This window comes from Nicotiana tabacum, chromosome 15 (assembly GCF_000715075.1).
Source record: "Nicotiana tabacum cultivar K326 chromosome 15, ASM71507v2, whole genome shotgun sequence".
NCBI lineage: Eukaryota > Viridiplantae > Streptophyta > Magnoliopsida > Solanales > Solanaceae > Nicotiana > Nicotiana tabacum.
In genome coordinates, this window is record NC_134094.1 from 5,370,339 (window position 1) to 5,386,192 (window position 15,854).

A 15,854-nucleotide genomic window follows, 5' to 3' on the forward strand; every position below is an offset into this window, starting at 1 on the left:
TTTAAAAGAAAAGGTGAAGGGCATTTTGACGAAGGGCCCGAAAATCTAAATAGGGGTTACAAAATTCCCTATCTCGTTGGGGCGAAAAACGAATCAACATTTCGATGTGATACCGTATTTTCGAATTTAATTGAAAAAGAACGAAAGATTTTTAGCGTCTTTTTAAGCTTTTCGCTACGCCGTTAAATAAGCTACTTGTAATAATATTAATTATTAAAATATTTGTCTAAATTATATTTTATCTCTTCTTACACATCTTACTTAATTAACATTTCACTTGCCAAATTAAAAAAAAAAGTGAAATAAATTTCAGCTTTTAAAAAAAAACTTTCAAATATTTTGATTACATATAGGTTGCCAAATCAACTAATATTTGGGACTAGAATGTAGAATAATCATGTACTAAAATTAGATCGCAAGAAAATTTGTCACGAAATCCCTAAATTTTTTTGTCTGTATTATTATTTTCCTCTTAATTTTTTCCGTAGGTTGGTAAGTGAAAACCTAAGATTAATTTATTCATTAAGAGCCACAAATGATGTGGTCCAAAATTTATTCGTACAACAAATGTGTAAAATACTTATATTTTCTTTGGTTCCAAAATCAAATTTTGACAATTTTGTCATCATTGGCTGCATTGGCATTTTTGTCTTTGTTTTTCTCCTTTCTTTTTTGGACAATTTTTCTCCCTTCTTATTTAGATCAGCGCCACCCATTATTAAAAAACATGACCCCTTGTACTTTACACTATATTTCTGGTTCTCTTATTGCCAGATTTTTATAATAAATTAGATATGGTTATAATAGATTCATGGTTAAATGACCTTTCTCGTTATCTTCCTTAATATAAAAAAAAATTGGTCAATGCACAAAATATTTCGCGTTTACACAGGATTCGGGGAAGGGCCGCACCCCAAGTGGGTGCAATGTAGGCAATCTATTCTAATGCAAGCATCAATAGTTAATTCCACGGCTCGAACCCGTAACTTATAAGCCACACGGAGACAATTTTACTGTTGCACCTTAATATAATTAAAACAATTTCCAATAATGCAGCAATTGTTTTTCAAACAGTTCTTCTTCCCTTGTCCCCTTGGTAAAAAGAATTTAATAAAAACCTCCAATCCAACAATAATTTTGACAAATTCTAGTTATGTTATATATTTTGATTTTGAGTCTATAATGTTGTTTTCGCCATAGGTTTAATATAGAAGTGTCTGTTTTTCCCGTAGTGTTGAATAATTTATATATATTCAATGAATTTTTAAAAACAAATATAGAAATTGGACCAAAGTTATAGAGTCGGTCGAACATGCGCCCGAAGCTCTAGTTCCGCCCCGTTAATTGTGGGGTTGTTTTAATTAAAAGAATTGATGGATTGAAAGATGCTTTTACTTACTACCTGCATTTTGTTTATGTATGCTTTAGTGCAAATATAGTTCAAAATGAACATACGAGTTATTTCAACATGTGCTCTTCTGCAGTACAGATAATCAAGGGAAGTAATGGTTGTACGAATAGAAAAGCTAAAACTTTTATCGAAGAAAAAAAAATGGTTTCAACTTTCAAATACACATTATTTAAAAAGAATTTTACGTGCTTGACTCTTGAAAAAAATCAAATATGTTAAAAGATATAATTTTAGTAAATAAAAGTGTACCCTTATTTTTCAAGCTAGGGTCCGTGATGTTCTTGATCAAACCTTAGTCATTAAGAAAACAGCAATTACAATTGAATAAAATTGAAGGGAGAAAATAAATAAATTGTTAGGAGTGCGAACAAAGTCTTATAATGGTAGTTGAACAGATTGAGAGGTCTTTTAGGGAAGATCATGCGGACTTGGTCCAAAACGAATAATATCACATCATGTTAAGGGTATCTTTGTGCTGGTTGAGCCCAACAACTAGTATTAGAGCCCAGGTTCAACGAGGCGAGTATATTGATAGCTTAGTGTTGGTGCATGGCTCGATTTGCTTACCCTTACAAGCTTGGATATATGCACACAGGAAGAAGCTAGCTACGAGCTTCGGTTACCATAAATATTCTGATAATGTGGGCGGTACACGATGAGTCTCGAAAATTAACTCGTGGATCGTGATAATTAGCCACATAGAATTTGGTGCGAGGGGGAGATCCGTGGATCGTGGTGATGGACCACATGAAACGTAACTTAGTTCAAGGGGGAGCTAGATTGTTGGGTATACGAATAAAGTCCTGCATTGGTAGTTGAAAATTAAGAGTGGTAGCATACATGTAAGGTATATGGATCTCTTAACGGTATGATTCCTTTTGGAGAAAACTATACGGACTTTGCCCAAAATAAATAATATCACGGTATATTAAGATATCTTTGGACTGGTTTAGCCAACGAAAACAAGCAAATAAATTAGAAGACAAATCCAGATAAAAATAATATTCTTGGCTGCTTCTTGAATCTGAGGTCTGTTCACATAACAATAAATGCAAATTAAGAAGCTTTTTGGCAGAATATTGTTAAAACCTTGAATAAGTTAAAGCAACAATAATGATACGTAGAAGAAATGTAACCTCAGGTTTTTTTTCTGCTGTCAACTGCAGGCAGACATGAAGAAAGAAAAGGAGATAAAGAAGACAATTAAGTATATTACTCTTTCATTCCCCTCCACATAGTGCAAATAATTAGTGGTTAAAAATGATAGTATTTCTAGTAAAAAACGCTTAATAATATAATAAAGTAATTAAAAATATGTTTTTTTTAATCGCTTAAACTTTCAGATTAGATAGACACACATTTTAACACTGTATTAGAGCATTCAGGTAAAGGTCTTAGATTCGAGTCTTGCCATTATCCATTATTAAAAAAAACTTCAACTGCTTAGCTCATGCAAGAACGAAATCATGCTCGCACATATATTAAAGACATAATTAATTAAGTAATTAAAAATAAGTTATCTCGAACAACTTAAATTTCTGATAAGATAATCACATACTTCAAAAATTCATGAAATTTGTAAATACCGAAAAGAATGCAGCATGTATAACGTGCTAATTATTCCTGTGGTAGGTTAATTTAGCCCTTTATAAATGTCGAAGCGCCATTTGTTGGGAAAAAAGAGGAAAAGTTGGATTTGTTGGGAGTTTGAAAATTCTACAGAAATTAAGAAAAACAAGGTTCAGTGTATTAGATTAAATTTAGTTTAAATGATTACTTTCTATGAAAAAGTAGCTAGAGATATGAATTTCACCAGTTGAAGCTACTCTGAAGCTACTCTCATTCTCTATACATGGCTGTATTACATAGTATGAATGATTAATCACCAATGGAACTTTCCACGAAAAAGTAGAGTACTACTCTTAACTGTGTTGTAAGATTTTTGCACACCCCTTAGCACTATCAGAAAATCGCCATTTATTGATTCTCTTTTTTGTTTTCTATTCGGTGTCTGATACTCGCATTAGGACCCGATTAAATTTGAAATCATGCGGCAAAGTCTTATACAGGGGATAAAGCGTTCCCTAATAAAGGCGACTATACTCAAGACTCAAACCCGAGACCTCTAGTTAAGGATAAATGAGTACTTGTCACTTCACCATAATTCTTGTTAGTGCGATTTACTAATCCTCGACGCCGTCCAGAAGGATTTCTGTCCATCGGAAAACAGCTAATCAGAAAAAATGTCCGATAAATTTGGTCGAAAAATTAATATTTAAAAATGACAAACTATTGTCATTTCTGACGAATGAAAAATTATAGGAAAGACATTATTTAATAGTCTTGATCATAAGAGTTATCTAAACTATTAGTTATTTCTTTTTAAATGGCTCACTTAATTAATATTTCATTAAATAAACCAATAAGAAACAACGAACTAATATTTGAGAGCTAGAGAGAGGATTTCATTCTATCTCCGTTTCACTTGTGTTGAATCTCACCACAGATCATGCTTAGAACGTTTATTTTTTAATTTTTTTGGCTATGCAATTAATTCTACGCAACAACTTTAGCCTTTAGGCCATTTAATGGCTAAGCAACAAATGATCAAATAGTTGCAAATTTCCTGGGGTCAGAAAAGTTACTATTCTGTATACAAATGTAATGGAAATTATATTGCATGTTCTGATGTTGATACCCATCACCCATTCTTGATGGCTACATTTACTCTCAAGATTCCGATAAGTCTACAAAATCTTGTGATATGCATGGATGCAACAATGAGTCATCTTAATTAGAGGCCTTAGGCTCGAGCTCGGGAATAGAAAATTCCTGATATGAAATGCGTCTTATTGGCGTGAATCCAGATTAGTCGATGCTCCAAAACAAATATCGTCGGAAACCGTTCATGAACTTTCCCGCCAAGAGAGGAGGTCTTATCTATTTCCTGGTATATAACCCAAAGTTTTGTGACCGGAAAGTAGGGGAACTGTCTGTATGGGATAAAATTGATAAACGACAGGTGGATGTTCGACGAGTTGATGCGTGAAAGTACATGCAAGTAAGATATGAGCCAACAAATAGTTGACACCGATTACGAACATGTGATCGGTGCTGAAGTGAAAAAAAAATAAATATTTTTTCCACTAGCTCGGTTGATGTATTAGATACTAGGGGTGTCAATGGTTCGGTTCGGCCGGTTATTTTATAAAATTTATATCGTACCAATTTTTCGGCTATTCTATTATGTATAACCAAAATTAGACTTTTAAAAACCGTACCAATCATGTCGGTTTCTCTTCGGTATCGGTTCGGTTAATTTTCGGTATTTTTTTAAGTGTCATTTAAAAGTCACTAGTAGAAGCATAATGCAATAACATACGTACTTTTATAGGACTTAGCAAAACTCTCTAAATATTTTTTTTATTTAAAGGGTGATGAATTAAGAAAATATAAAAGATGGCCAGAGTATATACCCATCAACTATTCTATAGCAGTGCAAAAGAAACTAAGCAAAGAAAAAGTAAATATAAATCACATGAGTGGAAAGATAAGAATAAAGTCTATAGAAGATTAAATATTTGAAAATATAAATTTAAATCATACGAAAGGAACATATTCCATATATTGTGGTTTGCTACTCATAATCGCTAGAATACCTTGTGTCTTACTAGAGAATATGCTGAAAATAATTTAGTTTCAATAGAAGTAGTATAATAGGTTTGGGAATTAGGCTTTTGAGTTCAATTACCTATTGGCTTGCAACCGTTTTCATAATTCCAAACCCAAGAAAAAATTTAATACTTTATTATTTTAAAACTTAATATATAAATATATTTATTCCATGTAAATTTATTTGATACGGTTCAGTATTTTTTAGGTTTATTTTCGTAGAATAAAAAACCTATCCTAATTATCGGTACGGTTATAGATTTATATAAAAACCTACGGTTTTATTAAAAGAAACCTAAAAATCGGTTCGGTTCGGTACGGTACGGTTCGGCCGATTTAGTCGATTTTTAAATATCCATTGACACCCCTAGTAGATACCCTTGTGAATTTTGTTTACGATTAATTTTTATTTAGGTATAACTTTTATCATCAGCCAGAATATCGCATCAATAATAACAATCAGCACCTCAATCCAAGTAAATTTGATTAATGGACTATATGAATTCACACCCATCATGTCTCTCTCATGGACCAATATTATACAAAAAGAGAGAGGGTACTTTCCAACGATTATTAAAAGTGATTAAAATGGTAAAACTATACTTAGGGTATGCCAAATTCACTTTTACAAGGTAAATAGAGTAAGAGTTCATGTGCATATATAAGGATAGAAGTTAGTCAAATTACAATCAATCATTTTCTGTAGCATTTGATGCTGTGGACAACTTCTCATCCAACAAAAAAAAGAAAAAAAGGAAAGACAGTCCTGGGGAGTTGCTACTGCCATTGATAGTGGACCATGTGGAATAAAATATTTTGGTGTATTAAAAAATGGCTAAAAATGCAATTGAGTTGCCTCTAGGCCATGGCTATAAAAGGGTAATGGAATCAATTGAATCTGCAATCTTCTTCTAGTTTTTCCATATTAACCTTTTTTTTTTCTCATTGCTCATTGGGTCTAATTTTGTGGGCAAAAGTGCAAGAAAAGTTGCTAAAATGGCACTTCCTGAGACACAACAAGATTCAAAAGCTTTACCAGACGCTTGGGATTACAAAGGCAGACCAGCCCTTAGATCCTCCTCTGGTGGTTGGGCTAGTGGTGCAATGATTTTAGGTGCGTCTTTAATTTTCCTTCTCTTCTCTCTTTTTTTCCGGTCAAATTAAATGGCATAAGACAAGGTAGGGGTCCATGTCAAACCCCGCCATCTCAAAGTGGCTTTAATAAGAAAAAATGGTGAGATTAGACCGGAAGAAATAATGTTGTGAGTAAGTATATCGTTTATGGTCGAATCAGAACAACCCAATATTGCTATATTGATTGAGGAGGGAGTGCTAGTCTAACTGCCCGTATGTGGATATGCTAATAGATCGAGGATTTTCATGTCCTGAAAATAAGAAAGTAGTTTGTCTGCCATACTGGATGCTTCGTTGAATGTGATGATGCGCATTCTATATAAGGAGTTGATTTGCATCTTTACCTTACGGTTAAATGTGTACCTTTGTTAGACCTCGACCCGCCTACTCGAGTCTTAGTATGGATATATTGAAAGAAATGCTCTAAGTGTGTATAGGGTTTTTATTTGTTCACAAAACTTTGCCTTCTCTTCTTTTTTAAACTTTCTATTCTTTGATCTTTTTTTCCTTGTTTTTCCAATAATGTTCTTGGTTTTTTATTATAGGTGTTGAAGCTGTGGAGAGGCTAACAACACTAGGGATTGCTGTAAACTTAGTGACATATTTGACTGGAACTATGCATTTAGGGAATGCTTCTTCAGCCAACAATGTTACCAATTTTCTTGGAACTTCTTTCATGCTCACTTTACTTGGTGGTTTTGTCGCCGACACTTTCCTCGGAAGGTTCGTGTATTATACTCTCTTCGTCTCCATTTATATGATACAGTTCAGATTTCGAGAGTCAAACTTGTTAATTTTAACTGACAGTTCGTACATGCATACTTTAAATGTTGGAACTTCATTTGGAAAGTTTTTTTTTGTTAACATCTTTTCTATTTATCTTAATTTTTGCAGGTATCTTACAATTGGTATCTTTGCCACTGTTCAAGCAATGGTAAGTGTCAATTTTTGTTAATTTTTTTCCTTATATATGTGAGATTGAAATTGATGCATGCACTTTTTTAAAGAATCTGTGATGAGGAGACTCGAAATATTCAAGAAAGACTGGCATAAATTAAATGTAAGAGTCAAGAGGGAGATGAAGTTGATCTAATCACATTCAAAAATCAGTCATATTATAATTGTTGTGAAGAGGAAATTCGAGAAAGGGAAAATGAGAAAAAATTAAAACTAATGACACTTGGTCTAATTAATTTGTTGCGAAGAGGAAAATCGAACAAGGAAGAAGAAGACTAATGATGATTCTACAAACAGGAAAGAGGAGGAAGAAACATTTATTCATTACACTAGTTGCAGTTCTCACACATAAAAAAAAAATTAAACTTTACATTGTCAACATATATAATTCAGTTTCAAGAAATAATAATATTAATTAAAAAGATTTAACTTTAATATCAAGAAAAATTGATTCTAACATCTTGTCATAGGAAGTGTTGAAGCAGGATTTCACTAAGGCATTCAAAAAATAAAATAAAAAGTATATACGTGAAGAAGCTAAGGGGATTCAATATCTAATATATGTACATAAAAAAATTAACCTTATATATATATACATCATAATTTTCGGACGAAGGAGGTTCAGTGCTCCGCTTCTGCTCGTAGGTTACCTATCTTATAACCTAAGTTACTGATTTCACGTATTATGAACAGTTATTAATAATTATCGCGAGATAGTATAGAATTTTTTTGTTTTGTTTTTTTGCAACTCTAACCAAAATTGTCATTTGTTATGATGAATAGGGTGTTACAATCTTGACCATCTCAACTATAATCCCAAGCCTACGACCACCAAAATGTGAACAAGTTGGTAGCTCATCATGCATCCCCGCAAATAGCAAACAACTCATGGTCCTATATATTGCCCTATACATGACGGCCCTCGGCACCGGCGGCCTAAAATCGAGCGTCTCCGGCTTTGGCACCGACCAATTCGACGATTCTGACAAGAAAGAAAAGGGTCAAATGATAAAATTCTTCGATTGGTTCTTTTTCTTTATTAATGTTGGCTCGCTCGGTGCAGTTACGGTATTGGTTTATATTCAAGATAATTTGGGAAGAGAGTGGGGTTATGGAATATGTGCATGTGCTATTGTTATTGCACTTGTTGTGTTCTTATTTGGGACAAGGAAATATAGGTTCAAGAAACTTGGGGGGAGTCCATTGACACAAATTGCTTCAGTTATTGTGGCTGCTTGGAAGAAAAGGCATTTGGAATTACCCTCAGATTCTTCACTTCTCTTTGAAATTGATGATATTTTTGGTGAAGGAAATAAAAAAAGCAAACAAAAGTTGCCCCATAGCAAGGAGTACCGGTGAGTTTTCCATCTACTTTTTCTAGTTTAGCTTATATATGTTTGACTTTAAGTGTAAATAATTTTTACACTAGCAGATCACTAAATATATAAGGATTTAAATTATATATATTGATAGTGCACAATAACAACAACAAAAAATCCAGAATAATCCTATAAGTGGGAGTCTGGGGAGGGTAGAACACAGCCTTAAGCTTATCCATACCTTGAGAAGGTAGAGATGTTTCCGGTAGACTCTCGGCTCAAATAAAGATGAAAAGAATCAGTAATAGCAATAAGCAGTAACAAAAAGATAATAAATAAAACCGAAACAAATAAAATAACATGCAGTAATAGAAACCTAAGAGTAAGAAAATACAAGAGTAACTGATAGTATAATTTTTTTCGTAATATTAATATAAGTTAACTTTTGTTAAAAGGTTAGTTACTATATTTTGTATTTTTTTAGAGTCATGAAATTGAGTCCTAATTCTAGATGTTAGACAAATAGACATTACCCTAGTTGAATCTTGTAAAGTAAAGATTCTATCTTTTTATCTTCTTTTTGTAAAAAGAAGATTCCCTTTTGAATTATGGAAAATTTGGACGAAGGAAAAGCATTGATAGGTTTCCAGGAGACTAATATAAGCCACTAATGAGAAAAAGGATTTTCTACGTGCGACTAATATTGCTTGAAGTATTGACTTGATCACTTATATTGTTTGCAATTTTTCATAATAATTCAAAGTAGGTGTCTATGGTAAGTAGGTGATAGTTAATAAAAAAAAGCAAAAGAAAAGTTGGTGCCAAGCTGTGAACTTATCCCCATATATAGTTGGCCAATCTTTGATGGCTCAACCAATTCAAGAACATCCTTCAATCAGATGCCTAACTTATTTCCATTTAATTTGACATGGACAGCCAATAAAGTATTATATAAGATACCTTGTTATTTGACTCACTCTTGAATGTATAGTTATATACTACTAATACTTAGTAACTAGCCTAAGTTGACCCTCTTCAATTAGTACAAAATTTTTACAGCTTATCCTACAAAAGAAACCTAATACCTTTTTGAGTTTAACTTTTATACAATTGTTAGTATAATACATTATCAGCTCATCATATAGTCAAATTTAAAGATAACTATATGTAACTGCGCATTATAATTACATGAAACTAGTTACCAAGAAAATAAGACAAACCACACGTCAACATGTGTAAATATTCTTTACACGGTCGGCAATTAGCATGAAGATAAGAGCAACTCATTAATACGATTGATATTTTGGGTATTCCAGTTGAGATTCCCGAACTTTGATGATTATCTTGTCATATCTAAACCAGTGAGACATCAAAGTTTGACATGTGCATTCTTTTCTAGTCGTAAATAGAGGAAAATAGAAAGATATGAACTTTCTTTTTGTGGCAAGAATGAACTTTCCACATTCCTAAAATACAACTAATTTAGAAAAGGTTTCTTTTACCAAAATAGCAATGAAGGAATATATTGCATGTAGGTTACAGTTTTTGACCCTGCTTTTGTCTTATTGTTTTGCAGATTCTTGGACAAGGCAGCCATTAAGGAAGATGATGACCTTGAATCTAATGGCACTAACGTTGTAATCAACAAGTGGAAATTAGCAACCTTAACCGATGTTGAAGAAGTAAAAATATTAATCAGAATGTTGCCAACTTGGGCCACAACTATTATGTTCTGGACTGTCTATGCACAAATGACCACATTTTCTGTGTCACAAGCTACAACAATGGATCGTCACATTGGAACCTTTGAAATTCCACCTGCTACACTCACCGTATTTTTCGTCGGAAGTATACTCTTGACCGTAATTTTCTACGATAGGATTATCGTTCCGATTTGTCGTCGTTTCATGAATAAACCTCATGGACTTACCCCATTACAAAGAATTTTCACAGGCCTAGTTCTTTCAATTTTGGCCATGATTGCTGCTGCCCTAACAGAGGTTAAGAGGCTAAAAGTTGCACATTTGCATGGATTGACCAATGATGCAAATGCCACGATTCCATTGACTGTATTTTGGTTAGTTCCGCAATTCTTGCTAGTGGGCGCAGGTGAAGCATTTACATATATTGGCCAACTTGATTTTTTCTTAAGGGAATGTCCAAAAGGGATGAAGACAATGAGTACAGGGCTATTTTTGAGTACACTTGCACTTGGATTTTTCTTTAGTTCAATTTTGGTTACAATTGTGCATGTTGTGACTGGGACAACAAATCCATGGCTAGCTGATAATTTGAACCAAGGGAGGTTATATGATTTCTATTGGCTTTTGGCAATATTGAGTGTGTTTAATTTGATGTTTTTCTTGTATTCCTCAAGAAAATATGTGTACAAGGAAAAGAGACTTGCTGAAATGGGGATTGAATTGGAAGATGATGGACCGGTTTGTCATTGAAATACACAAACTACTCCATCATCAACAAGTCTATTGAAATAGTCTGTCTATCTTCGACAACACTGAAAATGCTATTGTTACTCCATCATCAACAAAAAATTTAAAAAAAAAAAAGAGTTTTCTCTTCTTTTTTTCTATATTTTTGGCTTTAACTTTTGGCTTCTTTGGTTGAGCTTGTAAAAACTCTTTATTGGAAGAGTTATGTAACATAACCTTGTTTTTAATTATATGTACAAAGAATGGGAAAGAGCTTAGGTAATGAAAAGGTCTAGAGCTCTTTTAATTCTTCCTTTCCTTTTTTACTGTATACCATAAATAATGTAATGCAATGCAATGCAACACAAGGGTTTCATACTTCTGAAACTTTTTTATTTTGCTTTAATATCTATCTGACTCATTTCTCTTTTTCCCTTAAAATTTAATTAGTTCCATGTCCACAAACCTTTTTTATCCTTCGATTATCCATTCAACAGAATAGGGAGAAAAAAAACGATTGAATTTTCTTTTACTTGTTAAAACCCTAGATGTGAGCGATTAAATATGACATATCATTCCTACAAGAGAATGCTACTAAGGCAAGGGTATCACCGGAGATGGAACCAAAATATTAATTTTATGAGTTTTGAATTTTAGAACGATAATTTTAAGTGTTAATAATCGAGTTTTAAATTTAATATTTCTATATATTTAATGAACGTTTAAACACAAATATATTATTTGAACAAAAATTAGTGGGTTCGTCCGACTTTATAGCGGGGTGCTAATTCTGCCCCTGGGTATTACATAAATATGCCAACATGCACATGCAATATATTATGGTAACTAGGCAGATGCAATAACGTCGGAACATGTTGTTTATTTGTTAAAATGTGTGATCATCTCATCTAAAAGTTTAAACTTTATCAACTAGCACCACTAAATTCTAATTGAAGCTTTTAGCAAATCCTTGCAAAAAATCCAGCAAAGAGATCCTTTCTCTTAGTTGTTTGAATCACTATAAATTTGGTTGATTGACAAGTCCTTGTTATGGGCCAAAAATGAGATGGGCAGCTTTTATTTTCTCATTAAATTTAATGAATTGAATTACCAGATGGCAATAGAAAGCCCCCTTTATTGCTGTCCGTATAAGCTTGTGATCAGCCATTTTTGCTACATCCTCATCTGAATTTCTGTAATGACAGATTTGAAAACAACAAACTAGCTTGTTATCATTTGACAACGTTTATCATATTTGATGTGTGAAAAATGGAAGTGACATCAGAAATCAGGATTTAAACTCTACGATTATAATTTTTAAGGTTTTTAATATTGAACCTTTATATTTTTCAAGTTACAAGTTCATACTTACTTTTATAATTTTAGTGAATTTTTACACATAAATTTATATTCTGCTTTTAAAGTTATGGTTCAATTCAACCCGTCACTAAAATATTACAGCTGCACCCTGTCCGGAGGCGGATCTAAGATTTAAACGATATGAGTTTAACATTTTAAGTTCTTAACATTGAACTTATTATATTTTAAAAGTTATGAGTTCATATCTATTATTAATCGCAATTTTAGTGAACACGCAGATATTTGTGCTCTGTATCGAAAGTTATGGATCCAATTAAATTCATGGGTACAATGCTATATCCGGCCCTGTCCTTGTCCATAAGGTAAAAATAAAGTCTGTGTACATATTATCTTTCTCATATCCTACAATGTGAGAATATATTGGATATGTTATTGTTGATAATTATCATATCCATATGAAATTTCTTATAAAAAACACCACCTTTTGTTGTTCCATTTAGTTGTAAAAGAATAAACATGGAAGAGAATAATTAGCCCACTTCAACTTCTACACAGACACATACAGTAGCCCGGAAACAAACCAGCAAATATAGGACGAGTTTTGTAGGTTTAACTGAATTTATTGCTTTCGAATATATATACAAATGTACACAGAATGTAAAAAATAAAATTAAAGTATATGCATATACTAAGACCATGCTTATTCTGAACACATTTTGACTCTAATTATATTTTTATTTACTATTTAATCACAAACCACTATAGTTTAAAGCCTAGCAATTACAGTTTGTTTCATTACCATTCGTAGATACTATTCAATCGTTCGCACAATTGTATTCATTAGTGCAACGCATACAATATGTATCAACTGTAACCAAGGCGAAATACAAGAGTATATACAAAGGATACAACTTGCATCAACTGTATTTGTTCGCACAACAAATACAACTAAGGCGAAATACAGAAATATAAAAAAATAAAATATTATTTTTGAGAGTCGAACTCAAGACCTCCGCTGACTAAGTAGGCGCTCTAACCAACTGAGCTATAGAGCATGCGAATTTATTGCTTTTTTGATTCAGTTCAAAATAATTAATTTCTTATTTCATGATTTTATTATAAAATTCAAATATAGCTACGAATGATAAATTTACTGAAAGTATAGCTACGAATGATAAATACAATATAAATATTTGATGTGTCGGGCTTTTTTTCCTTTATTCTATTTGTTTGTTTGTTTTGTTTTGTTTTGTATGTTTGGATGCAACAGTTTATTGTTGAGCACACACCTCTAATGCTTGAATTGGGCCGTGAGAAGTGGGAAAGGCCAAGTCCATTAGCAATTGAATTTTGGTGGGAATCTTACGGAAATGTCCCAAATAAGTCTTAACTTACCAACATCTAGCAATTAATCATAAACTTATCAAAACTAGCCAAGCATATACAAAAATTGAAAACCCAAATAAATAAGGATTCTTTCTCTCCAAGAATCACACACAAAGATCTTCTTCCATATTTTTAAGCATTATCAGCAATATTAGATGCAAGACGAAAAAAAAATTTCATGGATGAGCTATCAAACAAGGTGATATATGAAAGAAACTTTTTTCATAGGTATGATTTGAAATTCATTGAAAACATATAGATAATTCAATATACAAATTTGAGGAAGATTGGAGGTAATTTGGACGGATTTGTTATCAAAATTCGTCGTTAAAAACGAGTTCAATTTTTTTTTCTGCAACACATGTATCAAGCATGTATCAGCATGTATCCACATTTGATACAAATATGATATGTATACAATAACAACCCAGTATAATCCCACTAGTGGGAGTCTGGGGAGGATAGTGTGTATGCAGACCTTACCCCTACCCTGGGGTAGAGAGGCTGTTTCCGATAGACCCTCGGCTCCCTCCCTCCAAGAACTCCCCACCTTTCTCTTGGGGTGACTCGAGATACACAAATGATACACATATCATCTTTTTTCATGTTCATCTTCTACTTCGAATTTTCAATTCAAACTACCTCAAAACTCTACCAAATCATCCCAAAACTGAGATTTAAATTCTTAAGCTGTATCCAATTGTGATGACCCAAAATATAATCTTTAAATTTAATAAGTAATTCTGTATTCTAAGACCTCGAAAAGCACCATTTATCATTCCTCGACTTGTGTGCGCAGTCCGTACAATTTTTCGGAAAGTTTTTACGTGAAAAATAGATTAAAATAGGAAATAGAGCTTTAAAATTTAAGTGAGTTGACTTTGGTCAATATTTTTAGCAAACGGACCCGGATCAGAATTTTGACAGTTTCGGTAGCTCCGTATCGTGATTTGGGACTTGGGCATATGCCCGAAATTTAATTTGGAGGTCCCTACCTCAAGTTATGACTAACGGAACTAGCAATGTAAAGGCTAAATATTTCAAGTTTGACCACGGGGTTGACTATTTGATAACGGAGTCGGAATCCGATTCTGAAAATTTGAACAGCTCTGTTATGTCATTTATGACTTGTGTGCCAAATTTAAAGTCATTCCGTATTCATTTAATATGTTTTGGCACGAGATTTGCAAATTGAAAGTTTAAAATTCAAAGTTCGAATCGGGGTGTGAATTATAATTTCAATGTTGTTTGACTTGATTTTAGACCCCGAGTCAGTTCGTATTATGTTACGGGACTTATTGGTATATTCGAGCGGGGTCCCGAGTACCCCGAGAGTGAAACGGATCAAAATCAGAACAAGAATTGGACTTAAGCAAAATCTGAAATTTTGATTTCTAGTATAATCGCACCTGCGGAATTTTGACCGCAGGTACGAGCTCGCAGAAGCGAGACTTCCATCGCAGATGCGGCCTTTGTAGGTGCGGCCCTTGTGCGCAGATGCGGACGTCGCAGGTGCGACATTTTGTCCACAGATGCGGAACCTCGCCTGGCAGCTCATTTTCGCAGATGCGAGATTTTTCTCGCAGATGCGAGCTCGCATGTGTGAGCCTAGGCACCGCAAATGCGAAAATGTTGGGCAGAATACATAAAATCGGGTTTTAGCCATTTTTACTCATTTTTGAGTTTTGAGTCTCGGATTTGGGCGATTTCAAGGAAGATTTTCATGACTTTGAACTGGGTAAGTATTCTTTATCATAAAGTGATTATATTTCACAAATCCATGTATATATTCATCATTTATTTCGGATTTAGATAGAAGAAATTGAAATTTTTGTAAAACTTTTCAAAAACGAAAATTTAAGATTTAAAGGTCCAATTGATATCGGAATTAGACAAATTTGGTATGGTTGAACTCGTATCGGAACGAGTGTTCGGATTTTGCGAGTTTTTTCAGGATTTGAGATGTGGGTCCCACTGCCGAATATTTTAGAATTTCGGATTTTTATCCGAAAAATTTATAAATTCATATGGAATTAATTCCTATGATTCGTATTGAATATATCGAATTGTTTATGAATAGATTTGAAGCTTTCGGAGGCAAATTTAAAAGAAAAAGCTGTGGTTGAATAATTGATTGGAATTTACAAAGCGAGGTAAGTGTCGGGGTTAACCTTGACTTGAGGGAATAAAACCCTTAAATTATTTGTTATGTGAATTGCATGTAAA

The 15,854-nt window shown here is 33.2% G+C and overlaps 1 protein-coding gene across 1 annotated transcript; it reads left to right on the forward strand.

The window, feature by feature from the left end:
- Window positions 1–6,079: 6,079 nt before the first annotated feature.
- LOC107799198 (protein NRT1/ PTR FAMILY 6.3-like) lies at window positions 6,080–10,946 on the forward strand. The gene is given in 5 exon segments (NM_001325664.1): window positions 6,080–6,197; window positions 6,763–6,940; window positions 7,112–7,151; window positions 7,958–8,529; window positions 10,070–10,946. Coding segments are annotated over 5 exon segments (1,785 nt in total).
- Window positions 10,947–15,854: the final 4,908 nt, after the last annotated feature.